At 40.0% G+C, this 27,710-nt stretch overlaps 1 protein-coding gene across 1 annotated transcript; it reads left to right on the top strand.

The window, feature by feature from the left end:
* Nucleotides 1–26,927, top strand: DRC1 (dynein regulatory complex subunit 1; the record flags this gene model as incomplete). The annotated part of the gene is made up of 17 exons (XM_083379068.1): nucleotides 1–197; nucleotides 863–950; nucleotides 1,573–1,685; nucleotides 2,441–2,624; nucleotides 5,936–6,073; nucleotides 7,541–7,627; nucleotides 8,492–8,614; nucleotides 12,681–12,820; nucleotides 14,517–14,651; nucleotides 17,472–17,730; nucleotides 18,858–19,016; nucleotides 19,193–19,282; nucleotides 19,541–19,627; nucleotides 20,112–20,323; nucleotides 23,694–23,837; nucleotides 24,644–24,746; nucleotides 26,865–26,927. 17 exons carry the CDS (start codon nucleotides 1–3, stop codon nucleotides 26,925–26,927), a joined length of 2,322 nt encoding a protein of 773 aa, XP_083235194.1.
* Nucleotides 26,928–27,710: the final 783 nt, after the last annotated feature.

Genomic DNA, 27,710 nt, shown 5'->3' with positions numbered 1-27,710 from the left:
ATGAGCGCCGCTGTATCCGAAGGCGAAGCGGGGACAGATGTCGACGTGGAGGCGGAGGCGGCGGGCGGGGCCGGCCGGGATGCTGGTAGCGGCGCCGTCCCGCGTTCCAAGGCCGCCAATTTAAACTCAGAAGACCCCCTGGAGCGCATCGCCGCCCGCCGCCTTCGCATCGCTGCCCGTCTGGAGACGAAAAGACGGTCGGTTTGATAGAGGGGACGGGATGGGGGTGGGGGATATACACCCATGCATCGCCTCGGGGTCCTAAAACGAATCCCCAAAGCGCTTTGCAAGAATTGAACCATGAAAGGCAAACCTGCCAGTGATTTTCGTAATTGCAAATCCACAGTCCAGCAATGGCATAATAAATGTTTCCCCCACGAGGTAACCGTGACCGGTCATAAAATGCTCGCGAACTTATGTGAACTCTTGAGCCCTGTCAATCTTCACCTGTCTCTATTCAGTAGAGTCTATTGGGTCTTCATCCCAATGGTTCCCCCCTCATCCCCCAAATCCACCTTCCATCTATTTGGTTTCCACGAAATGGGGCTCATCCATATTGCCCACTCCATTGCCTGTGTCTAAAAGGTCGCTCCAATTCAAACTGAACAAAAATCATGGATTATGAATAACAGATGCTTTTATACAAGGCTTTTAGAATGCATTCAGTATCAGAATTTTAGAGAGTGGGATGATGAAATATCTCTTTATTTGTAACCCTCCCAAATTTTAACATCTTGATTTTTGCCTTTTTCCTTATCAGGAAAAATAAACTTATTAGGAACCTGCTTCAGATTAGCTTTTTATTGGTACCCCTATCATGTATAGGTTAAATAGATATTTGTGTTTGTTTTTTCCGTTTTAGAGAAGCCCTTGGGGAAGATCCTGATGCAAAAAAATTTGTAGAAGAGGAACAGAGCAGGAGTCACAAGCAAATAGAGGAGAGTAGACAGGTTAGTAGAGAATTAGGGAATCACCGTGTGAATCAAATTGTATGACATATTTTGCCTTGTTGGACAGTCTAGAGTAGACTCTATGCAGAAAAGTCATTCACTACATAGCCTATCCAACAAGGTAGAATAAAACAGAAACTTGATGTCTGAATAGTTTGTGTTTAAAGGCTATTATAAAAGTTTGGAAAAAAACATATTTAATTAAACAGATATAAATGTAACTAAAATCATAGGAGAATGTCTTCAAGATCTTACATACAGTGTAGCCATTTCACAGGGACCCCGCTTTGGGCCAGCTGACAAAATAAAGGTTTAAAGGATTGCTAGAAAACCAGTATGATGGGGGTCATTCTCAACCTGGGTGAGGACATGTTCTGTAGGGCAAGTACCATGACAGTGAATGTTTGCCTCTATGGTGCTGTCAGATGAAACTCCTTAGCAGATGGGACCTGAATATGCCTCTGCCTGCCTGCCTGCCTTCTGGGACAAGTAGATGTAATCTGGAAGAGGCAGTCCCTCAAATATTAATTATATTCCGCAAATCCTGAAATGGGTTAACTCTATAACTGAATTAGGTATATTGTATGTATGTGTAATCTGATTCTGGCATGTTTTCTTTCAGAGATTGGCCAAACTGTTGCTTGATGGCACACAGCTAGTAACAAACATCCAGGTGGCAGCTGATTCTCGAGAGGCACACAGGAGATCAGAGGAAGAAGAGCTGACTCGGCAAAGGTAAGACCTCTGTATTAGCATCTCTTGGAACTGTGCAGTGTTTAGGAGTTGAAAGAAGGATAAAAATCAAGCTTAGCACAATTAGGGTTGTCTTAATAAAGCACCTTCCCCTTGAATTGGGGCATCTGGGGGCAAAAAGGTCAAGATGGTAGTTGCAACTGCACAACTAGAGCCCTGCAACTTTTAAAATGAGTTGTGCATACACAGCAGGATGCCTCCAAGAAGATTGCAAACTTTTTATTAATAGCTATGGCTTATAGAAGCTATCTGATGTTCACTACATATTACTAACTGTTTTCAGTCTGCCTTATCTATATGTATGTTTGTGCGTTTTGTCCATATATGTGTAGATGATGTATTTTTCATGAGTTGTCTTAGTTTGCAAATAAATATTCCTTGACAATTGTGATGTCTACCACTATCCCCCACAGATCCCCTTGCTTTTGAGCAGAAATTAAACATGACATCTGTACTTCATTATAATGCATTAGCTTGAACTTGAATGAACTACAAGACCCAGCAGACGAAAAGTACAAAGAGAAAAGGCTGCTTTGTACATTTTTTTTTGAAGCTTGGCTTTTCCACCAAAAAGAAAGACTGAGGAAGGAACAGAATTAATGTTCCAAGGAAGTTTCAGATCATTCATGATCCACAGCAGTCCCAAAAAAATTTATGAGTTTTAATCTTCATATAGAATAGAAATGAATTTCATTTAGTTTGTTTTGAATAAACTTCCTAGATATTGTTATTTTCAGGGTTGAGAAACTTGAAAATGAAGCCAAGGCCAATTTGGACAAGTTTGATGAGATTACCGCCAAGTGGGCCAAGGCCAAGCAAAAGACCATCCCCCAGGATCTCTGGGAGGCTCTTAATCTACAGCAGCAGCACTGTGCATTGCTGATTGAAGAGAAGAACAAGGTCATTAGTGAATTACAGCAGGTAGGATTCATGCTTAGTGTACATGCATCAAATTGCTCTCAGCAAATATGGCTGCAGGGACATGCTGAAAGGTCTATGCTAAGAACATTGAATTTAGAGAAAGGAATTTTAAAGAAGAAGATTATAATAGTTTGTAAGTATTTCAGAAGATTTCACATAGAAGGATATTTAGATACATATACTAAACTGTGAAGGAAAAGCAGTCCTTACCTAAGTAAAACTGGTAATTTGGAAGCTTTTGTTTTTGGAAAGTTCTTTACTGATTTCCAATATTCAAACATAAATCATACACAGGCTAGGTGCGAAAAGAGCAATAGAATCTCATCTCTCCCTGCAGCTAGCCAAATCATGCAATAATGGGAACATATATATTATCTATAGAATGTATGTGTGTGTGTGTGTCGGCCCAGGTTCGAATCTCAGAAGGGTATGGCTGACTGATGAGAACAAATAAGTTTGAAATGATCATATCGGTCTCCCTTTATTCTTTGTTAGCAAGCCAAAAAATTTACACAAATATGAGCTGCCACTGCTGTGGCTACTGCCTGTGGATGGGCTAGGCCAGGGGTCAGCAACCTGAAACAGTGAAAGAGCCACTCGGAACCGGTTCCCTCACAAAAGGAAAAACTGGGAGCCGCAAAAAATGTGTGCACATGCACGTACATGCGCGCATGCGCAAAACAGGGTTTGACTGAAGAGTGGAGCCAAGGCGAGATATGCACCTATCCTGCATATTTGAATTGATTGGTTGAACTTTTTTGGTCCTACTTTTTTTTTTTTGGACTGCACATGGCAGAGGACTGGGAGCCGCAGGAGACGGCTGAAAGAGCCGCATGCGGCTCCGGAGCCGCAGGTTGCAGACCTGTGGGCTAGGCTGAGACAGGAAATAAGATTTGTCCCGTGTCTGGGACTAAGCAAGTGTATTCTGAATATTTAACATACATACATACATACATACATACATACACACACACACATATATATACACACACACACATATATATACATATACATACATATATATATATATATACACACACATACATACACATACACACACACAGACATACAGATATATACACACACACACATATAAACAGAGAGAGAGAGAGAAAGATACACACATATACATATACACATATATACATACATATACATATACATACAGAAGGGACGCGGTGGCTCAGTGGGTTAGGACACTGAGCTTGTCAATCAGAAGGTCGGCAGTTTGGTGGGTCAAATCCCGAGTGCCGCATAAAAGAGTGAGCGCCTGTTACTCGTCCCAGCTTCTGCTAACCTAGCAGTTCGAAAGCACGTAAAAATGCAAGTAGAAAAATAGGGACCACTACGGTGGGAAGGTAACAGCGTGACGTGCACCTTTGGCGTCTAGTCATGCCGGCCACATGACCACGGAGATGTCCTCGGACAAGCGCTGGCTCTTCGGATTTGAAACAGAGTTGAGCACCGGCCCCTAGAGTCGGAAACGACCAGCACGCATGTGTGGGGGAACCTTTACTTTTACCTTAGATATACATACACACACATATGAAAACTAATTTGAACTGATGATGGTAAAAATTAGGAGGCAATCATCTCCTGAACATTTACTTCTTACCTGGAAAATTCCAATACACGAAGGAAACATTTAGTGTCAACCAAAAATAGCATCAAAATACTTAATATCTAGAACACAAGTATCTACTATATTCATCTCCCCAAAAGATCTCCCCAAAGTAATCACTGCAAGGAAGAATACAAGCAAACTCTCAGATACTGCCCAGCTCTATTTCCCCCTTTTAAAAGGGAGTAACTAATTCTAGCTGAAACTAATATGTTTCCCTGTGTGCATATGTGCATTTTCCACCCCTTCAAAAAAATCAACAGTGGTCTTTATGTTCCCCATTAAATATAAGATGACCCACTTCCCTGTAATTCACAGGGAATATCTGAGGTAAAATAAATATTTTATTCTTATATATTTGCTATTTTTTAAAAGTTGAAAAGCCTGGGAAGTAAAATAGATTGTCATTGCAACAAAGTATAAATTCCAGAAGATCCTCTCTGGGAATGGCTTTTTCACAGCTGGGTACTATTACTGGAAAAAAATGGCAATTGGTGAACATAGCAATGTGAATAGAAGCTATTTCTTCTGCCCTATGATCTTTGGAAGAAATATGAGATTTTGAAAAGTAATAGCCTCAACAGCAATAGGACTAAACAGCGAACAGCACCTTATTTGATGCTTAAAATAATGGTGCACAATCCATGACCAACAAGCTACATATGGCTCCCAATGGTGAGATTATGATCCCTGGAGCCACTTTCAAACTTGCTGCTGAGTTCTGATAATAAATTTTAAAGTTTCCATAAATGCTGAGGGTATTTAATCTGCCACCACATTGTGATGTCTGGAAATATTTGTGTTCTCTACCCTCCACCCCCACCCCTCTGTGATTTCATGTAGTTTACTAATGTTTGGCTGTTTGGCAAACTACAGGATCTTATTTTTGAAGTATGATAACTGTTTTTCCTGCCATAAGCATCATGATTTTGAGCCACTTTTCTGGGAAAGAAGGGATCACAGCTGTTGGAGAGAAAAGCCTATGGTAAAACCCCCCACAGATTTTGATCAATGAATTGGGAAGTAGTGGGAGGAGAAAAGAAAATGTGTGTGTGTGTGTGTGTGTGTGTGTGTGTGAGAGAGAGAGAGAGAGAGAGAGAGAGAGAGAGAGAGAGAGGGAAGATACATGAGTGTGTTTATACTGTATGAGGAAAGATGCATACTGAATAATTGTGTGCCTGTGAGGGTTAGGATGTCTGTCTGTAGTAGGGTGTGTTGCAGTGTAGTATAAGCATAATCAAAAATTACACCCATTTCATCTTTGCCCTCTCCATTTAGAGCTTCCATGGTACTGTAGTCTCCTGCCCTAAAAATATGCATTTCCACTCAAAAATTTGGGGGTGAAGGCAAATTAACTACAGTAGATTGGTACAGTCAGCTTGAATTGGTTTCTGAATTGGTTTATTTACTGAGTTTGCACAACATACTGAACTATGAAACTCACCAAACACACTGGGATTGTATAATAGCTAAGCTATAAAAAGGTTAGACACAACTGACCACAATTAACCAAGCTTTACATGCTGTGCAGCTGCTAAGTCTTGACTGATTGTATTACTGAACACATCCTGTAGCTTGCTGAACAGCTTTCAGTTTTGCAGAGGTAAACATGGAACAATACCACAATTAATTCTTTTTCTGAATTAAATTAATTTTTTTTTTGCTTTTCTGATTGATTTTGCTTTTTTAGGAATTGAAGAGTAAAGATGATCAGTATGTGAAAGATCTTAGGAAACAGAATGAAGACGTTAATTTGCTGCTGGAGCGAATGGAGGAACAGATCCGAAATCTCGTTAAAAACTACCGTCGAGAACTTTTGTATATAGAGGTATATGATTTTTTTTTTTAGCAAAAGATGATTTTTATTTGTTGTGCATGTACAACAGATAAGAGAAAGAAAATAGAGTTATATGAAAAACAATACAATGTGTATAAAATGTATCTCATCTCTTACTAATTTATAAGTAGCCTGTTATATGTTAATCTTAATCTAAACAGATTAAGAATGTTATAAACTACTGACAGTATTAAATTAAATTAAAATAAATAGTAAAAGACTAAGGAAATAATGTTTTATCAATTCTGTATGTTTAGCTAAATTGAATTCAATTCTGTTTCAAAAGTTCAGGAGACTAGATGGCAAATTAATAATTTTGAAGAGTAAGTTCCATAGCTTGCAGACACTACTAAAGATTTTTTTTATCAGATTCTTGTTTTCTGTTGTAAAATGAGTAGTCAATACTGAAATTTAAGACAGAAGCTTGGTCTTATTTTTATTATTTATTTTTATTTATTAAATTTATATAGCCACCCGTCTCACATATGTAACACTGAGTGGGACACATGATTATTATGCCATTTGTGACATATAGAGTAATATGAAGGCAAAAACAGGAAGAATTCAAATGAGAGGTCTCTATTCTGAGTTCACAACTAAATAATCAATGTTAATATAATTATTTTGGGACAAGTCTTCTTTAGTGGAGAAAGAAATGTTTATGTGCATTGTATCAGTTTACTATTGTATTTGTTTACCAAATACATCTATTTACTATAAGTGGAATAGATAAAAATTACAAATATTCAGTAAATAACTGATCACAGTAGGAAAAGAACACAACACAAAATGAATTAATGAATTTTGGGGGGTCAACCTATTCTCCAAAGCACGGAAGGCAGAACAAACGGGAATGGATGGAAATCAATCAAGGAGAGAACCAACCTAGAATTAAGGAGAAATTTCCTGACAGTTAGAACAATGAATCAATGGAATGACTTGCCTCCAGAAGGTGTGGATTCTCCAACACTGAGAGTTTTTAAGAAGAGATTGGACAACCATTTCTCTGAAATGGATTAGGGTTTCCTGCCTGAGCAGGATTAGCAGGTTGGACTAGAAAACCTCCAAGGTCCCTTCCGGCTCTGTTATTCTGTTAATGTAGAAGGAGCTTAACATTTTAACAGTGAAAATTATTTTAAAAAAAAACTATTAAAAGTTTAGAAGGAACAAGAAGTCTTGACTGATTGATTTAATTTGTATGGGTATGGATCTGAACAAGTGACTCTCTTTGTTCTAAAAATATTGTCACTTGAGACTCACTTGATCTCACTCAGCAGTAACACTTGGGAAAGATCCACTTGTATAACTCCATTGTACTTCACGTTACAGTGGGGAATTCACATCATGTTTATCATTAAATGTTAGCTCTATAGAGAGATTTTCCTACCCTTATTTGAGATTATTCACTTCTTTGCTCGTAGGCTAAGAGGTGTTTAAATCATAGATTTTTTTTTCCAGAAAGCCTTTGAATTGGAGCGTCGTGAACTTCTTGCAAGCAACAAAAAGAAATGGGAGCAAGCCATGCAAACTCTAAACCGACAAGAGGTAATTTGGGGTTTTTTTGTTCTGTTGGATCTCAGGGAGCAGTGATAACCCAAGAGTTCTTTGTGGAAAAGCTGATGGAAAAGAAAGGTATATGGCAACAGATGGAATATAAGAGGAAAAGGGAAGATGATTGCAAGGGAAACTTGAATAACAATCTTTTGTAAAGCTTAAATATTAAATATTTCTGGAAAAGTCCTTGCCAATGTCCAGATTTTTGATGGCTCGATTATTGGGCGATGCTTGAGGGTGAATAAATAAGTATAGGTAGAAGAAATCTAATTTGATCTCCAGAGTGTAATTTAGGGTGACTTTATATTTTAAAATCTAGAACATAACAGTTTGTCTTGATGTTTCTTAGTCTGTCTCTGCCATTGTGTCTTTCATAATGTGAAATGCACACAGTGGTAGGAAAAGTGTCCCCCCTCCCCAAAAGAATAGATCGTAAATGTTATTTCCTCTGACTACACTGTGTTTATTTTTTAAAAAAAATCTTGGAAAAAAAATCTTTTAAAAACTTTGACATACCATGAAATTGAAAGGAAGGAGATGCTGTCCTTATCTTCTGCAGTGTGGGAATAGGTTGATACTAATATGGTGCTATTATCTGGAAAGTTTTTAGAGCAGATCATTAGCTGATAGTATGAATTGAGGCCTCTGCCATTGTCACTAAAATGATTGTGTGCAGGTTTTGTGGGGGGAAGGTGTTGGTATGTTATAAGAGCTGAAGGTTACAACCAGATCATCATGGAGAAAATCCATGTGATCACTGAAAATTGACCATGACTTCATAGCATATAATCAAGTGGAGTATAAGGGAGAACTTAGGCTATTTTTAATACTTAACATATTTTCCCCCTTTTAAAGCTGGATTTTATGATGGCTCGCTTGAAGAAGGTGGAGGAGTATGAACAGGAACTGAACCAACTGCGGGTGCAAGATGCTGAGGAGTACAATGTTATGAAGATCAAATTGGAGCATGATGTACAGGTGTGAATCAAGAACAATTTACTGTACCCGTTTGGGGGAAGCTGGGTAAAGCAGGACAATTTGCCCCAAAGAGCAGTGGGAAGGTGAGGTTGCCATTAGCAGATTCCTCAGTGTATGTTCCTTATTTCATCTGATGGACACCAAGAAGCTGGCCAGGCTGGTTCACTAGAAGTGGATAACCGTAGCACAACCATTAATATGTGTAGATTTCAGTAAAGTTTTAAAATATCTAAAAATTATATAGATACCTGTATTTGGAAGTCTTCCAACTTCCCCAGCTCAAGATCAGGATTGCGATGTTTGAATTGTGCTATTTTAATTTTTCTTCTGCTGCAAAACTATTCAACTTCATACAGTGTTTTGTCTTCAGTAAGAGAACTTTCATCTCTGGATTCTTCTCAATAGCTCTGCTTCTTTATTTCCTTTCCAGATTCCCAAGCTAGTTACCTGTTTTTAGATGAGGGTACTAAAATTTTTAGTCAAGAGTGTTTGCTTGAAAAGCTCCGCCTTGGCACTCTAATGTATGCAATAGGCAATGTTGTTGACAAGTGGTGAAAATACTAAAGGGATAGCATTATTGCTGCTCAGCCTGATTGCTATGTAGCAAAATCATGAATGGAATTGATATCATAATCCTGGCTTATCACTCAATGTAAAAAAAGGTTTAGTAGCATCTATTTCTGACTAACAAGTTTTACCAAAGGCATTGTTGTTGTTGTTAGCTGCGAAGTCGTGTCCGACCCATCGCGACCCTATGGACAACATTCCTCCAGGCCTTCCTGTCCTCTACCATCTTCTGGAGTCCATTTAAGCTCACGCCTACTGCTTCAGTGACTCCATCCAGCCACCTCATTCTCTGTCGTCCCCTTCTTCTATTGCCCTCGATCTTCCCCAGCATTAGGCTCTTCTCCAGGGAGTCCTTCCTTCTCATTAGGTGGCCAAAGTACTTGAGTTTTAGCTTCAGGATCTGGCCTTCTAAAGAGCAGTCAGGATTGATCTCCTCTAGGACTGACCGGTTTGATCGCCTTGCAGTCCAAGGGACTCGCAGGAGTCTTCTCCAGCACCACAGTTCAAAGGCCTCAATTCTTTGGCGCTCAGCCTTTCTTATGGTCCAACTTTCACTACCATACATTGCAACTGGAAAGACCATAGCCTTGACTATACGCACTTTTGTTGACAGGGTGATGTCTCTGCTTTTTAGTGTGCTGTCTAGATTTGCCATGGCTTTCCTCCCCAGGAGCAAGCGTCTTTTAATTTCTTGGCTACAGTCCCCATCTGCAGTGATCTTGGAGCCCAGGAAAATAAAATCTGTCACTACCTCCATTTCTTCCCCATCTATTTGCCAGGAATTGAGAGGGCCAGATGCCATGATCTTGGTTTTCTTAATGTTAAGTTTCAACCCAAGTTTTGCACTCTCCTTCTTCACCTGCAACAAGAGGCTCTTTAGTTCTTCTTCACTTTCTGCCATTAGAGTGGTATCATCTGCGTATCTTAGATTGTTGATATTTCTTCCGGCAATCTTAATTCCAACTTTTGATTCATCTAGCCCTGCCTTTCTCATGATGTGCTCTGCATATAAGTTAAATAGGCAGGGCGACAGTATACAGCCTTGCCGGACTCCTTTCCCAATTTTGAACCAATCAGTGGTTCCGTGTCCAGTTCTCACTGTTGCTTCTTGACCCGCATATAGGTTTCTCAAGAGCCCAATAAGATGGTCTGGTACTCCCATCTCTTTAAGAACTTGCCACAGTTTGTTATGATCCACACAATCAAAGGCTTTAGCATAGTCAATGAAGCAGAAGTAGATGTTTTTCTGGAACTCCCTAGCTTTCTCCATGATCCAGCGTATGTTGGCAATTTGATCTCTAGTTCCTCTGCCTCTTCGAAATCCTGCCTGCACTTCTGGTAGTTCTCGATCCACATACTGCTGAAGTCTAGCTTGTAGGATTTTAAGCATGACTTTACTAGCATGAGAAATGAGTGCAATGGTGCGATAGTTTGAACATTCTTTGGCACTGCCTTTCTTAGGAATTGTAATGTAAACTGATCTTTTCCAATCCTGTGGCCACTGTTGAGTTTTCCAAATTTGCTGGCAAATTGAGTGTAGCACTTTTACTGCATTGTCTTTTAAGATTTTGAATAGCTCAGCTGGAATACTGTCACCTCCACTAGCTTTGTTGTTGCTCAGCTTTTCTAAGGCCCACTTCACTTCACATTCTAGGATGTCTGGCTCGAGGTCAGTGACCACCTCATTGTGATTATCAGGGACGTTAAGCTCATTCTTGTATAGTTCTTCTGTGTAATTTTGCCACCTCTTCTTAATCTCTTCTGCCTCTGTTAGGTCCCTGCCATTTTGGTCCTTTATCATGCCCATTTTTGCATTAAACGTTCCCTTCATTTCTCTAATTTTCTTGAAAAGATCTCTGGTCCTCCCTATTCTATTGTTTTCTTCTATTTCTTTGCACTGTTCATTTAAGAAGGCATTCTTATCTCTTCTAGCTATTCTCTGGAATTCTGCATTCAATTGGGTGTATCTTTCTTTTTCTCCCTTGCCTTTCGCTTCCCTCCTTTCCTCAGCTATTTGCAAAGCTTCCTCAGACAGCCATTTTGCTTTCTTGCATTTCTTTTTCTTTGGGATGGTTTTGGTTGCTACCTGTTGTACAATGTCACGAACCTCTGTCCATAGTTCTTCAGGCACTCTGTCTATCAGATCTAATTCCTTAAATCTATTTGTCACCTCTACTGTATATTAACAGGGATATGATTTAATTCATACCTGACTGGCCTAGTGCTTTTCCCTACTTTCTTCAGTTTAAGCCTAAACTTTGCAAGGAGAAGCTCATGGTCTGAGCCACAGTCAGCTCCTGGTCTTGTTTTTACTGACTGTATAGAGCTTCTCCATCTTTGGCTGCAGAGCATATAGTCAATCTGATTTCTGTGTTGACCATCTGGTGATGTCCATGTGTAGAGCCGTCTCTTGGGTTGTTGGAAAAGAGTGTTTGCTATGACCATCGTATTCTCTTGACAGAATTCTATCAGCCTGTGCCCTGCTTCATTTTGCACTCCAAGGCCAAACTTGCCTGTTATTCCAGTTATCTTTTGGCTTCCTACTTTAGCATTCCAATCCCCCATGATGATAAGAACATCATTTTTTGGTGTTAGTTCTATAAGGTGCTGTAGTGCTTCATAGAACTGGTCAATTTCATCCTCTTCAGCACTGGTGGTTGGGGCATAGACTTGGACTACTGTGATATTGAATGGTTTGCCTTGGATTCGAACTGAGATCATTCTGTCATTTTGAGGATTGTATCCCAGTATTGCTTTTCCTACTCTTTTATTGACTATGAAGGCTACTCCATTTCTTCTGAAGGATTCTTGCCCACAGTAGTATACCTGATGGTCATCTGAATTAAATTCACCCATTCCTGTCCATTTTAGTTCGCTGATACCTAAGATGTCAATGTTCAGTCTTGTCATCTCTTGTTTGACCACGTCCAGTTTTCCTTGATTCATGGATCTTACATTCCAGGTTCCTATGGAGAAAAAATCTTTACAGCATCGGACTTTCCTTTCACCACCAGACACATCCACAGCTGAGCGTCCTTTCGGCTTTGGCCCAGTCGCTTCATTCTTTCTGGCGCTACTAGTACTAGCCCTCTGCTCTTCCCCAGTAGCATATTGGATGCCTTCCGACCTGAGGGGCTCATCTTCCAGCGTCATATCGTTTTGCCTTTTGGTACTGTCCATAGGGTTTTCATGGCAAAGATACTGGAGTGGGTTGCCATTTCCTTCTCCAGTGGATCACGTTTTGTCAGAACTCTCTGCTATGACCTGTCCGTCTTGGGTGGCCCTGCACGGCATAGCTCATAGCTTCATTGAATTACGCAAGCCCCTTCGCCACGACAAGGCAGTAATCCATGAAGGGGACCAAAGGCATGCAGGCCCTTTAATAAAATTTGTTAGTCAGAAAAAGTGCTATCGCACTCCTGATTTTTGCTGCTCTAAACTAGCACAGCTCTGCTATTACAAAGTTGACTTAATGTAATATTTTTGTTTGTGGTACCAGATCCTGGAGCAGCAACTCCAGCAAATGAAAGCCATCTACCAGCTAAACCAAGAGAAGCTGGAATATAATTTCCAAGTGCTGAAGAAGAGAGATGATGAGAACACCATAATCAAATCCCAACAGAAGCGGAAGCTCAATAAGTGAGTAGCAGAATAGGTTCCTTGCTTCATATTTTTATTGCTTCCTTTTTGTAGTAGGAAGAGTAGCAGAGCCTGGGGGTTGAGTCAAAAGAGTAATCAGCCTAGAGTCTCTATGTTGCCACAAGTAGACGAAGTCCAACCTGTGCCAGGATTGTGATATAAATTCCATTCATGATTAACCTTTTATCTAGTGCCAAAATAGGGCTGTTGCTTGACTAGATTTCTGTGCATGGGCATGAGCAACAAATCAGCTTAATTGGAACTTAACGTATGGCCCTGATATTTTACACCTGACACTTCTGCAATCACTATTTTTCCTTGGCCTGGAAAGGAAAAGCAAATGCTGGTAGTCCTCAGCTTGTGATTGTAATTGAGCTTGGAATTACAGTCGTAGTTGTTGTGGCTGTTGGACGGATCATCATGTAACCACACCCAATTTTATAATTGTGTTTTGTGGCTGTCATTAAGCAAATGCCGCTGTCATTGAATTAAACAGCTGTCATTAAGCGAATCTGTTTTATGGGCATTTTTTGTCAGAAACAGGAAGTAAATGTCAGGAACCAGCAAAAAATATTGAAAAGTGTGGTCATCTGACTGTGGAACTCTGCAAACATCTGTAAATGTGAGCTGTTTGCTAAGCACCCAAATGAGAACACACGACTGCAGAGTAGGGGTAACTTTGAAATTCGATCATAAGTATCTTTTATTTATTTATTTATTTATTAAATTTTTATACTGCCCTTCTCCCGAAGGACTCAGGGCGGTGTACAGGGCAATAAATATTAAAAAACAAAATACAAAAGTTAAAAAAACAATTAAATAATTTATGCCCGATATATACAATAGTTAAAACCATATTAAAAACCCAACCCCAAACCCATCAGACCAGGCCGGATTGCTCAAATAAATAGGTTTTTAGATCCTGCCGGAAGGAGCGAAGGTCGGGGGCCATCCGGAGCTCGACCGGCAAGCGGTTCCACAGGTCTGGGGGGGGGGGGGTCCATTGTAGCTTCAAACAGTTGTTAAGTGACTGGTCATTAAGCAAGGACTACCTGTATTGTAAATTTTATGCTGGAATGCACCCAAGTACAGGTAGTCCTTGACTTGCAACAGTTCATTTAGTGACCAAAGTTACAATGGAAATGAAAAAAGTGACTTATGATCATTTTTCACACTTACAACCATTGCAGCATCCCTACGGTCACATGAATAAAATTTGGATGCTTGGCAACTGATTCATATTTATGATGGTTGCAATGTCCCGGAGTTACGCAATTCCCTTTTGTGATCTTCTGATAAGCAAAGTCAGTCGGAAAGCCAGATTTACTGAACAATCATGTTACTGACTTAACAACTGCAGTGATTCACTTATCAACTGTGGCAAGAAAGGTCATAATATGGGGCAAAATTTTCTTAACAAATGTTTTGTTTAGCAACATAAATCTTGGGCTCAGTTGTGGTCGTAAGTCGAGGTCTACCCGTATGCATATCCTCAGAAGCTTTTCAGCTCCTCAAAGGGTGATGTAAAATTGTAGTGTCTAAAATCCATGATCTCTGAACAATGAAATCCATTAAATAATAACTCTTATTGCCACAAAGGGACAGAATATTTTAAACCATGAGTTCTAAAGGTTTTAAGCCCTTTAAATTTGGGTTGGCTCATGTTGTAGATGTGTCTGTCTCATTTGCTTCTTAGACAGCATGATGTGCTCAATAACCTGCGCCTGAAATTAGCCAAGCAGATCAAGCAGTATCGTGAGGAGAACCTGACACTGACAGCTGATTATAAGCGGATTGTGGAGCAGTACAAGGACTTGCAAAGAACAATGAGGTGGGGAGCGCACACTGGAACAAGAGGCAGATGGAAGCAATTTGAGACACTTTATCGCTGGCCTAGAATTCTGCACTCAGTTATGTTGCCCTCAGAACAGATGAAGATTTGTGTTCTTTACACCAAGAGTCCTGTAAACCCATGTTGGGGGAGTGAAAGATGAATTTTTCTTTCTGTTTACCCTATACACCTAGATTAACAAGTTTTTTGTGTGCATACATACAGATATTACAATATACTGAAGCACAAACCACACAAGCTTCTTTTTATACATGACTCTTCTTCGTGACTTGTTAACTGCAACACCAAATTTTACTCACCCATTCAAGTACATAGTCTCACAGTGTTGCTTTCATCTCATCACCAGCCCCCACCATGTAGGCCAGTTTAAAATCATACAGATGATCCTAGCATTACAACTATTGGTTCAATGACTGAATTTATGACAGTATTGAATGAGGGTCCTTAAGACTAGTCTTTGAAAGTTCTGGCTCTCATAGCATCCTTGAAGTCATGTGAACACCATTTGCAACCTTTACTGCTGGCCTCGGACAAATAAGTCCATGGTATTAGAGTAGTATTTCTCTTCTTTTCTTGACATGTTCCTCTTCCTCAATGTTTGTCATGATAGAGTTAGAGTGGAATTTGTCTAGTTCCTCTAGGCCACTTTAAGGTATTCCAAGCGTATCCATCTCTGATCACACTACATTGTTTTTCAGTTATTTTAGCTAGTGTAACAGAAGAGATCGGTCCCTTAGCTTTCAGAGAACCAACTTTCAAATCACAATGCATACAATCACTCATGGATGGAGGCGGGAGACGTGCTCTCTCAGCCACGGCTCTTACATTCAAAACTGCAAGGTGTGTGTTTGAAAACTCACATTTGAGAGCTGCTTCTTTTCACTGCTTTTCTTGCAGCTTTTCTGACATTCATTCAGAAGTCTTTCTTCATTATCGCCACTGGATCAGTCACTGTGGCATTCTGTCTAGTAAACAGTGGCAAATCCTTGAAGCAGGTAGAGCAATCATCTGTCAAAACCTGCCTCTTCCTGTTGGAAAAGCAATTAATTATTCTTTTTTTGCTGGCATGTGATGCCAGGAAAACCCACAGTTGTTTCCTTAAGTTGCTCTACATTAGGCAAGTGAGGGCAGTTGTTGGTCTTCTTGCTGAGGTAGAATAAAGCTTAGCAATGAGAGCAGTTTTGATGGGAGCTTCCCAATACTCTCGTGTAACACCTCTTCTCCGTGAGCTACATTGGCTTCCGGTTGCCCTCCGGGTGAGATTCAAGGTGCTGGTAATGACCTATAAAGCCCTACATGGCATGGGTCTGGAGTACCTTAGGGAGCACCTGCTGCCGGCATCATCTTCCCATCGTCCTGTGCGCCCCCACAGGGAGGGCCTTCTCAGGGTACCGCCGGTTAATGAATGCCAGCGGGTTATTCCTAGGGGAAGGGCGTTCTCTGCCTGCCCTATGGAACCAACTACCCACAGAACTTAGGACTTTAATTTAAATTTAATTTAATTGTTTTAATTGTTTTTAATTTTTTGTATTCATGGTTTTAACTGCCCTGTAAACCGCCCTGAGTCCTACGGGAATAGGGTGGTATACAAAGCCAATAAAATAAAATAAATAAATAAATATGCCACCCTTCTCCCTGAGTCTTTAGGGAGAAGGACGGCATATAAATATAATAAATCAATCAAATCAAATCAATATTGGCCTACATCAGCTTGCTGTATGAATCCTGCCATTTGCTCAGCATATTGTCTGAACCACACCATTATATTAAGTCTTACATGTGGTTTATTTGGGTATAGCATGTTAATACAACCCAGGTGGCTAGAAAGGCCCAACAGAGGCTTCACTTTCTCAGGATCTTGCGGAAGAACAGGGTAGAACAACGGCTTATGACCCTCTTTTACCGGTCTACTATAGAGAGCGTCCTCTCGTATGGTATTGTGGTCTGGTATGCTGGTCTGACAGCCGCAGATAGGAAAGTATTACAGAGGGTGGTGAGTACAGCACAAGACATTGTGGGCTGTTCCCTGACCCCACTGGATGACATCACCAGGGCTCGTTGCCTTGGAAGAGTGAGGAAAATTCTCAGGGACGACTCACACCCTGGATGGAATCTCTTTACTCTCCTACCATCGGGTAGGAAATATAGGAGTATAGCCAGCCGCACCAACAGGCTGAAAAACACCTTTTATCCGTGGGCTGTTAGGCTTTTGAATGAGAAATAACTTGTGTGAATTTTATGCAGAATTGACTTGGGAGGCCGGTGTGTGGTGTAGTTGGTTCACATGGTGTAGTAAGATGGAGGGTTTGTTGTCACTGTGTGTTGGGGGGTGGGAGCACAAAGGGAGGCTCAGCTAATCTCAATGTATACATAGTTGTACTTTGACAATAAAGATTCATTCATTCATTAAGTCTTACATGTAGTTTACTTGGGTATAGCATGTTAGGTGGCCCTGCCATTATGCTTTGTTAACCTGGCTATAGAGTTTAGCATGATACACTGTATGATCTGAGCAATTTAGTTACATATATTAGGATTTGCACTATCAAATCTGACACCAGCCACAGCATAGAACAACAAAAAGAAGCAGTACAAGGCGTAAAGAGACCTGGCCCATAGCATCACCAAGAATTGGAGATGACTAAATGGATGACATCATCATGTTTATTAGGATCTGAATCTTGGGACTTCTAATTATTTCATTATTGATCTGTAGCCAAACCATTGTGTATTGGTGCCAATCAAAATCTGAGTATAGATTCAAGTTTGTTGAGTCATGCATCTCTTTTCTTATCTCAGACATTTTGCCATTGTGGATGCTGAACATTTCCTGGATGTGTGGCTGATGAATGAAGAAGAGGCCAAGGTGCTGATTCGCAAAGCCTTTGATGCTGACCGTGTCATCCATGCTCAGCAGTTGGGGTTACCCTGGACTGAACCCGATGGCTGGTTCCTGCACAATGTGGGACCTATCATGCATACTAAGCAGATGAAATCAGCCAACGAGCTGGCCCGTGAGGTGATCACACCTGACAGTAAGCAAAGTTCCAAAACCTTTGTGGAATTCTGCATAAAGGCAGCATGATCGATGCAATTTGAGACAAGTTGCACCACATTGCTAATGCCTGTATAAATGATTCTGTTTCCCATTGTAAAAATGGGATTTATTTAGCAAGTAAGAAGATGATGGGACATGAAAGTCATGAAGTGGGGACAAAAATGAAGACAATTGCATAGTTTCCTCAGAAACGAAGGACGAAAAAAATTTTTTCTCAGAAATTGACAAATTCTGCTATTGCAATGCTCCAAATTTCACTCCTATGAAGACTAATTTTGTGTCATATACAGTATATAATGCAGATTATGCAGTCATACCTGGATACGCCAGTTTTACATACTTTACTTTCACTAAAACAGATGGATACCTTTTTATAGCTCCTTAAACCAAAATATTAATTGTATCTTTTCCCAGGATCACATGGCAACTTTTAAGAGCAGCCAGGTGAATATAGAAAAAGGTACAGCTGCTTTAAAGGGTTTCAGGGAAGTGCCCTGTTCCTACTCCTCGGAAGCACCTTTTTGCTTTCAATTCAGAAAGCTATATATTGGTAACTATTAATTTCTCTGTAATTTCTGGAATCTGGCCATATAAAAAATTGCAAGGTGTCAATTTTTGAAGGAATTTATAGAAGCTGCATTGTGTTTCGGGGGTCGCATGCAACTTTGGGGATCAGTTTTTACAGCCTTTTCTAAATAATTAGACGAGTTATTAAGCCCATATTTCTGATCATATAGCATCACCCCTCCTCAAACATCCTGTTTTTGGTTTTGTCAGTACCTGCAAATTAACAAATACTTGTGACACTGTAAAGCGAAATGCTGTTTTTAATATCAATTACGACTGAAAATTTCTTAGGCTCGTGCACCTTGTAATAAATGTGGAATTTGTCTGGTGGTATAGAATTATAGTGATGTAGGCACTCTGTTGCTGGCCCACCCATCTTGTATGAGGGATGCTGTATGTTGACTTGTTAAAATGGCATATGTTAGACTTCTAATTTTTTTTTTAAAAAATCAATGGATAAAGAATAGCTGGTTTAATTGCTTTATGTATTTAGGAAAGTTCTGTGTTATGCTGCTACCCCAAGTTCTGTTTTTTCTCTAGCAAGTCAATCACTTCAGCAGCTTTCTTCCCCATCCGAGGGCAGACCATCAGAAGAGAATGAAGCGGTCCCAGAAGAGGAGGGTAAAGAGGGTGTGGGAGCTGAACCAGAATCAAAGAAACTTTGGTCTATTTCAAGGAAGACCATCAAGCACATTCTGGAGCTCCTATGTGATGAGTCGGTGAGCTGAGAAAATGAGGAAGCATAGGGTTCGTCACTTGCTACAGATGTCTGCTTTCTGAGGCTGGGGCCTTGCTATATCCTCTTAAAGTCATGTCCCAGGTTCAGCTCTAGGAAGTAGTCAGACCAACAATTGATGTTTCGCCTCTTGTCTTCTGTATCCGCTTCCTTTGCCAGGGCTTTTTGATTGAGAGCAAGCTTCGGGGTCTCCTGCAACCTCTAGAGAGGCCTGATCGCACTCTCATGAAGCTGGACTCCATCTTCACCGTAAGTTCCTTAATTCTCTTGCAGAAGTGATTGGGAAAGCATGTACATGGGATTGGGGCCTCTCTATGCTACCTCAGTAACTGATTCCCCCCCCCAGTTATTCCTATTTACCCCAAGGTAGAGATTTGTACAGTCTGCCAGGAGTGTAAGGTCTCAACCTTTGTTTTTAAGTTTAGTTTTGAGTTCTAACTGGACTCCTTATGCCACCTAACTAGCTGATCTCTTAGCACCCATTTAGGTCTTTATATTTTCTTATAGGCCCTATCAATTGACAGTGAAGATGATGTGTATCGAATGCTGGAGTTTTTCATGAATTTCAAGGCTCAGAAGATGGCTGGTTCACAGGTAATAGTGTTGGGGGCTTCAACTAATGAACATCGTGATTTTCAATCTGATGCATGTAGGGGTTTATCTGTACAGTGGTCCAACCATCAAAACTTCCTTCATCACTCTAGTCTTAGCTCTGTTCTGGCTTAATTGCCTACTCCCACCTCCCATGGACTTTCTCTATGCGATGTCATTGAAGTTGAATGTCCCTCCATCTCTGCCCAATGGAGGCTGAGAAACATGAATTGGCGAAAATAATCATTCTGTCTTAGGATTTTTTTAGTTGCAGTCATGGATTGTGCTTTTAACCAATACCAGCAAATGTTGGGTTATGGCTGCTTTTCACAAAATGTTGGCCTTTTCTTTCATGCCTTATTTATCTTTGTTTTCGTTTAATACTCTCCCTTACACATAGCTCTCTCAGACTGTTGAATATTCTCTGTATTTCATTGGGACATACAGTATGGCTATTATTCTCCCAGAATCCTTCATTTTCTTTTAGGACTTGGAAGCTGTAGTGGCAGATACAGTTGTCAAAGAAGTATCTCAAGAGGCAGAGAGTATAGGAGAGGAGGAAGAGGAGGTGTCTGCAGAACCACAAGAGGAGGATAAAAGCTCCACAATTACAACAGTGCCCCTTTCTGCACTTTGTATGCATCCTGATGACATTTTGAAGGCTCTCAAGGCATTTGTTCAGGAATTCCAGATACCAAGGTAGGTCTGGATTGAAAAATGGGGCTGGTAAAGGTGTTGGATTTGCCCAAAAGATGAAGAATGGATTAAAACAGAAAGTTGGCTTGGCCCTGGTAGTAGTGCATATGATGCTCATGAGCAGCCAGGAATAGGTGCAAGTTCAAATAAGTAGTGCCACTGAGAATAGAATAGAATAGAATAGAATAGAATAGAATAGAATAGAATAGAGTAGAGTAGAGTAGAGTAGAGTAGAGTAGAGTAGAGTAGAGTAGAGTAGAGTAGAGTAGAGTAGAATAGAGCTGGAAGGGACCTTGGAGGTCTTCTAGTCCAGCCCCCTACTCAGGCAGGAGAACCTATACCGTCTCAGACAGGTGAATGTTTAGTCTCTTCTTAAAAACTTCCAGTGATGGAGTGCCCACGATTTCTGAAGGTGAGCTGTTCCACTGGTTGATTGTCCTCACTGTCAGGAAGTTTCTCCTTAATTGCAGGTTGCTTCTGTCTTTGATCAGTTTCCAACCATTGTTTCTCGTCCTTCCCTCTGGTCCTTTGGCAAACAACCTGGCCTCCTCTGCCTTGTGGCAGCCTCTCAGATACTGGAACACTACTATCATGTCTCCCTTATTTCTTCTTTTCTTTAGACTAGCCAAACCCATGTCCTGGTGTCATTTTTCGTATGTTTTAGTCTCCAGGCCTTTAATTATCTTATTTGCTCTTCTCTGAATTTTTTCCAAACTCTCAACATCTTTTTTGCAATATGGTGAACAAAATTGACTGCAGTATTCCAGGTGTGGCCTTACTAGGGTTTTATAAAGCGGTACTAATACTTTGAGTGATCTTGATTCTATGCCTCTGTTTATACAACCCAGGATTGTATTAGCTTTTTTGGTTGCTGCTACACACTGCTGGCTCATAGTCAAGTGATCGTCCACTAGGATTCCAAGGTCCCACACACAGTTGCTGTTTTTAAGCCAGGCCTCGCCCAATCTGTATTTGTACCTTTGGTTTTTCCTGCCTAAATGTAAGACTTTGCTTTTCTCCACATTGAAACTCATTTTGTTGCATAGGGCCCATTGTTCAAGTTTGTCAAAATCTTTTCGGATCCTGAGTTTGTCTTCTGGGGTGTTGGCTACTCCTGTCAGTTTGGTTTCATCTGCAAATTTGATGAGTTCCCCTTCAATTCCCTCATCTAAGTCATTGATGAAGATATTGAAGAGTACTGGGCCTAAGACAGAACCTTGTGCTACCCCACTGCTTACTTCTCTCCATGTGGATGTAGTGCTGTTGATGACTACTCGTCAAGTACGTTTGTCAGCCAGCTACAGATCCATCTGGTGATGATGTTGTCTATTCCACCTTTTCCTAATTTACCAAGGAGTAGGTTTTGGTCTACTTTGTCAAATGCTTTACTGAAATCTAAGTATACTACATCCACTGTGTTTTGCTGGTCTACTAATTTAGTCACTTTATTGAAGAATGAGATAAGATTGGTTTGGCATGATCTGTTTTTAACAAACCCATGCTGGCTACTAGTTATGACTTTCTTTGCTTCTAGTTGTTCACAGATCTGTTTTTTGATTATCTTTTCTAGGAGCTTCCCAGGTATTGATGTTAAACTGATTGGATATAGTGTAGGATATAGTATAGGGCCTTTCCCCTGTTAAGGGTTAAGTGAACTGAAATACTGTCCAACCATCCTGAGTTGACACAAAACTGCCTGTACAAAATTACTGTTGTAACTGTAGATCCTTTTTTCTGTTCCTTCTGCATATGTTCCAAAGTGTTAATTAGTGGTGCTGCCGTAGCCATGACCTTACCAAGTGCAGGACTGTCCATCATCTTTAGGCTTCTTCCAGTCTCCCTCCTATACTCCATTTAGTCATTAAACTGAGTTGGATTGAAAAACAAACACTTCCAAAGCATAAAGGAAGCTCAGTCATAAGCAGCACTTTTATTTAGGTTTTTGTCTCCCTACTTTTGCTTTCTTTATGTATTCAATAGGGACGTGGAGGCTCAGTGGGTTAGGATGCTGAGCTTGTTGATCAGAAGGTCGGCAGTTTGGTGGGTCGAATCCCGAGTGCCACGTAACAGATTGAGCGCCTGTTACTCGTCCCAGCTTCTGCCAACCTAGCAGTTCGAAAGCACGTAAAAATGCAAGTAGAAAAATAGGGATCACTACGGTGGGAAGGTAACAGCGTTCCGTGCCCCTTTGGCGTCTAGTCATGCCGGCCACATGACCACGGAGACGTCCTCGGACAAGCGCTGGCTCTTCGGCTTTGAAACGGAGATGAGCACCGGCCCCTAGAGTTGGCAATGACTAGCACACATGTGCGGGGGAACCTTTACCTTTACCTATGTATTCAATACTACTTATTTCTGTTAAGTGCCATAGATTGCAATTGTATTGCCAGCTGAACAGTCTAGGGCTGTTTCATAAAAGGCCATCAGCAGATCATTGCTCTTCCTAGCCTTTTAAGGGACAACAGCAAAATGACCACAGATAAGGCTGACTGGAGGGGAAGGGGCTCCCCTGATCTGCCTGAAATGGCCATAAATATTTATTTAATCTCACCCACTAGTGGTCTCTTGATTCACCTGTTACATAATGTGATTATAATGGAGACTTAGCAGAAAAATATTGTCAGGGCATTTTTGGCTAAGTATAAAAGTGGAAAGATTTTTATGCAGAAGGGTATTTTCACACATAAAATCCCAAGTTCAGTCTCTGGCATCTCCAGTTAGGACTGGGCAGAGCAACTGATGCTCAGTACAAATAGTACTGCCTCAAATGGATTGAAATATTGTTTTGAAAATTGAGAAAGAAAATCTCATCTGTGCTATTCAATATTTCTACCCAGATGCATAAATTATTCAACAGAGGGATATGTAGCTCTATTGTTGACTGGTGAACATTTCCTTTGAAAGCTAATGAAGATTTTATTGTCTTAAATTTCTTTAGTAATGTTTAATAATTTCCTAGTGTTTTGTTTTATATTTTTGTGTTTGTGCTGTCATAAGCTGCCTAGAATTATATAAAAATTAGAGAAGGTTGGGGTCAAGGGGAAGTAAACTATTAAATGCCCCATGCATTTAACCGTCTGGATTGGAGGGGATTCCATCATTGCTATATTTGATGAGGTTTTCATCAAGATTTGGACATTGAGAAGCCACCATCTCCACAGTGTGTCAAAATAACAGCTCAGTGTGAGATTTCTATTCTAGCATTGTGATTCAGCCCCTGGTCATGCTAATGTCTGAGTTGGTGAGAACAGCATAGAAGAATTAAGTTGAAGCCTTCTCTTAGGTTGTGATAGGAGTTTAGGACCAATACAGTAGGAAGTTGCTTATGTCAGATCAAATTATTCCAGCCAGTGGCTCTTTCCTTCACCTCTAGGGACCAATGGCCACAGATAAAGAAAGTACATGAAGAGCGGGACAACTCTAAAGATTCTGAATATTGGGATGCATTGGCTCATGTTATCTCAGATGGAAAACTGAAGCTTTGGGATGCTCTGATTGTTGGCTTACAAAAATACTAGTAAGTGATCTGCACATCCATGCCCTTAGTGATAGTAGAGCAACTCTGCACATACAAGGAGTGGACTAGACACATTTGACCTAAGCAATATTAACAAAGCGTGCTAATGTGTTACTCGTCCTAGAGACTTGTGGTGAGAGTAGTTTCACCACAATAAGCAGAAGACTTATTTCTTCAGTTTCAATGAACTTTAATCAAATCCCAGTTCAATCCCAGTCTTGTCACTGGTTTTTTAAATGCAAATTTATAGACATGTGAACAGAAAATACTGACTTTCTCCTCTTTACTTGGTCAGTTTATCAGGAAGTTGATCTTCTGTTGCCCAGTTTTAATGGGTTCATTTCTCTATGATAGTGAAAAGCTGTATTTTTTCATTGAGGATACATAACTGTCCTCATCCTGCATTCCCCACCTCTAGGCTACTGAGTTTGACTGCTAATGTTCCAATAGTATTGGAGTAATAGGGCAAAATAAAAATTATCCAATGTGTGAGGAGGGTTGGGAAAGCATGATTCAAGGCACCCTTGAGTTTCTCACCCTTCCCATCTCCCCCAAAGGGAAAAAATAGACTTTTTTTTTAAAAAAAAGATATATAAAACCTTAATCTTCCTTAATACCTGAGGCTCCCATTTTGGTACAGTGCTTCACTAGCAGTGTTTGGTCATATCTACTCTGAGGAGCTCCGAAAATTACTTGAGGGCTGAGGAAGGGGTGCGGGATATCCATGTGGTTCAAAAGTTGACCATTCGAAAGCACTGTTGTCCATACTGTACTGAAGGACCCCTTTCTCTTTTCCATCTGTCTAGTCATTTTCTGACTCTGAGGGCAAAGCTGATTACAGAGACTAATGGTCTGACTCAGCAGAATGAAGAACTTCAGATGCTGCTACAGCAATATTTACAATCCCCAGTAAGTAAATGGATAGAAATGTAGAACCATAAAATTGTGGAGGAGTAGGGGACCATATAATTCAATCCTCTACAAAATGCAGGAAAACTAATTTGACCCTCTTCATGAGTTGTCCATCTGGCGTCTACTTAAAATTTTGTAGAGATGCAGAACCTGCAACCTTTATAGTTAGACTGCTCCATTTTTATACAGTATACTACACTTTCAACAATTAGTCAGTCAGAATGCTGTATGGAATCTTGTCAAAAGCTTTGTTGAAATGTAGGTGAGTTAAATCCCTTTGTCCACTAGTATAGTTATGTTGTTAAAGGAGAAAAGATTTCTCTCTGAATACTTATTTATGATAAAGCCATGCAGACGCTTGGCAGCCCTAGCATTGTTTTCAAGGTGCTTACATATGGCGTGCTTTATTATATTTTAGGCCAGTTATGTACCTGTAACTAGGCCAGGAAATCCCTGCAGGGCCTATCCAGCATCTTGTTTGCAAAACCTTTCTCACACTGAATTTAAGTCACACTGATCTATGTTTATTTGGTAATGTTTGTCATTTTCCCTGCCATAAATTATCCCTCCAGGATAATTTTCAGAGAAAACATTTTTAAAAACGCAACAATATTTTGAAAATATACAAGCTACATCAGCAGCAAAACCTTGACAGCATTTTCTAAAATTTCTGAAAATGCTTAGGAATAAATCAAATTCAAATCAGTATAAAAACCTTTCCTCAAAATAAAAATTGTAGAAGAGGGTGGAAGGCTTCTGTCCTAGTTTTGTCCTAGTTTATATAGTTTCAAGTCCACATAGATCTCAGCAGTTGTCCTTCACATTTTATTTTCTTGGATTCAGTGATGTTAACTTTACTTGCTTAACATATTAAGTCAGTTATAATACACAGTATGTTATCTTACCATCTCCTTTCCATTATGCACCACTCTTTAATCCAAGTACTACATTTTTTGTTTTCCAGATCCTAAATTTTAGCTAGTGTGAGAGGCATTGGGGAGGCTGAGACAGTAGGGGAAGGCTTACTGTATTAGGTATAAGCTACTGTAAGATAGGAGAGTCTATTAACAGTTTTCCTCATAAACTGCAACTAATCCAGATTGTAAAAAACCTGGAAGGAATTTTCAAAATGTTTTGATACTCTGCCTTAAGGAATTCACTAATGAATGAGGGTAGGAATTTTCTTTTGCAGTTTGCAAAACTCTGTATTTGCTCATTATCCTGAAATATACTTTACTGACATCTGCAAATCTTGCTTCCATTATGTTGCCCAGCTGTTAGGGGATTTGACATCTATATGTTGATAAGTATGAAACTTAGTAAGCATAAGACTTTCAGTGAAGAATGAATGCAATATGGATTAAGATAGAGGTAGATTTGTGTTTCTTCACCAGACTGTTTCATTTAGTGTCTCAGGGGAATGCATTTACACCCATGGTTGAATGCATGAGAGTTATAATTGAGTATATAGCAAGGAGATAAAATTGGAGCAACTGTTAGACACAAAGCACTACCAAAGTCTTAGGCTGGGGCCCATCCTGTTCCTCTTACCTCAATATCAGCAAGGCTGTGGTAACAGTCAGTGGTGCAGACTGGAGGAAGATCAAGCAGCCAGCTATTTCTTGATGAAATTGTTTGGTCAGTGTAATGAATTTGCTGCCACACAATATCAAGATGACTATTAGCTAGTTTTCTAACATGGGAAACAGTCTGTCAGAGGGCTTGAGCTATTTTGAACCATGTTTTGAGATAGTATGTTGCCAAATACAATTTTAAGAGAGTGGATTTAGAAAAAGAAGATGGTTGCCCTCATTAGCTTTCTTGTGGTATTCCCACAGACAGCTAGCAGAAAACAGAATACTGAACTAAGTCTATTTTTGGCTTATTTCACAAAGACTCTTATGCTTTTAGTAAAAAAAAAAGAAAGAAAGAAAAGAGAAACCAGAGAATCTAGAATCATTATGAACAGACTTTATTTAATCCAATCTATAGATCTTGGGAACCAGTGCTAATTCTTAATAAAACTTATATACCTTGAGATTGGGTACTTTTAAGCATTTTGAAATTGAGCTGGATACAAGGGAGCCTTAATCTCTTTGCTTCTGTTTGTTACAGGCCAATGCTGCGTTGCTCATTCCACCTACCCACTTACTGCATTTGCAGATGAATAACCCATGATAATCTTCTGTGCAAGAGATGTGGGTTGGTTATTCCCCCAGTATTCTCACTACTTGTCTGGATCATTACAGCCAGGTCATTACAGCCAGTCCCCACTTAAGTCCCCAAGAGGCAAGAGTGGGCACAAACAACTTCAGCATGTAAGCCCCTCTGTTGTTTTGAGGTGCTTGTTTGAAAACACATAGGTTAGTTGTTCCTGAGTTAAACTGAGACACACATAATGGCAGAACTCATGTATATAGGGAGTAACTAAAACTAAGTTAAAACTAAAACTAAGGCACATTAAACCTGCTTTCCAAATATTCTGATACATGTCCAAACCACAACTCAATGTGATTTGATGATGAAGTCCATATTGGCATATTTCAGAAAAGAGAAAAACTTTACCCTTCATAAAAGTTTAAGACTATATCAACAAGTTGTCTTTTTGACTCTATCCATGTATTTTTTTTGTGGGGGGGGGGGAAGGGAAAGCATTTCAAAAGAATTAAAAGTGAAAATGATAAATAAATATTTAATGACTACACAATATCTTCTGACTCATCCTTGTTACCTAAGGAGACATGTGACAAGGCTGGGACGGAGTGTCTGTAATTGGATGGTATCACAAGCCTCAGAAAGACTTGAAATTGCAACTTCTGGCATTTTGAAATATTTGAAATACAATCCGAAAGAACCGCTGAATATGAACTTGAATAGCAGCTTTGACTGAGAAAAAAAGAAGGCCCCCCCACACATATATACTGTATCTGTAGGACTGAGACTGTCTTTCCCTTGCGTTAA

Source organism: Vipera ursinii (assembly GCF_947247035.1).
Source record: "Vipera ursinii genome assembly, chromosome: 1".
NCBI classification, from domain to species: Eukaryota; Metazoa; Chordata; class Lepidosauria; order Squamata; family Viperidae; genus Vipera; species Vipera ursinii.
Note: the sequence above shows the minus strand (reverse complement) of the source record. Positions and strands in the feature narration are given on the sequence as shown.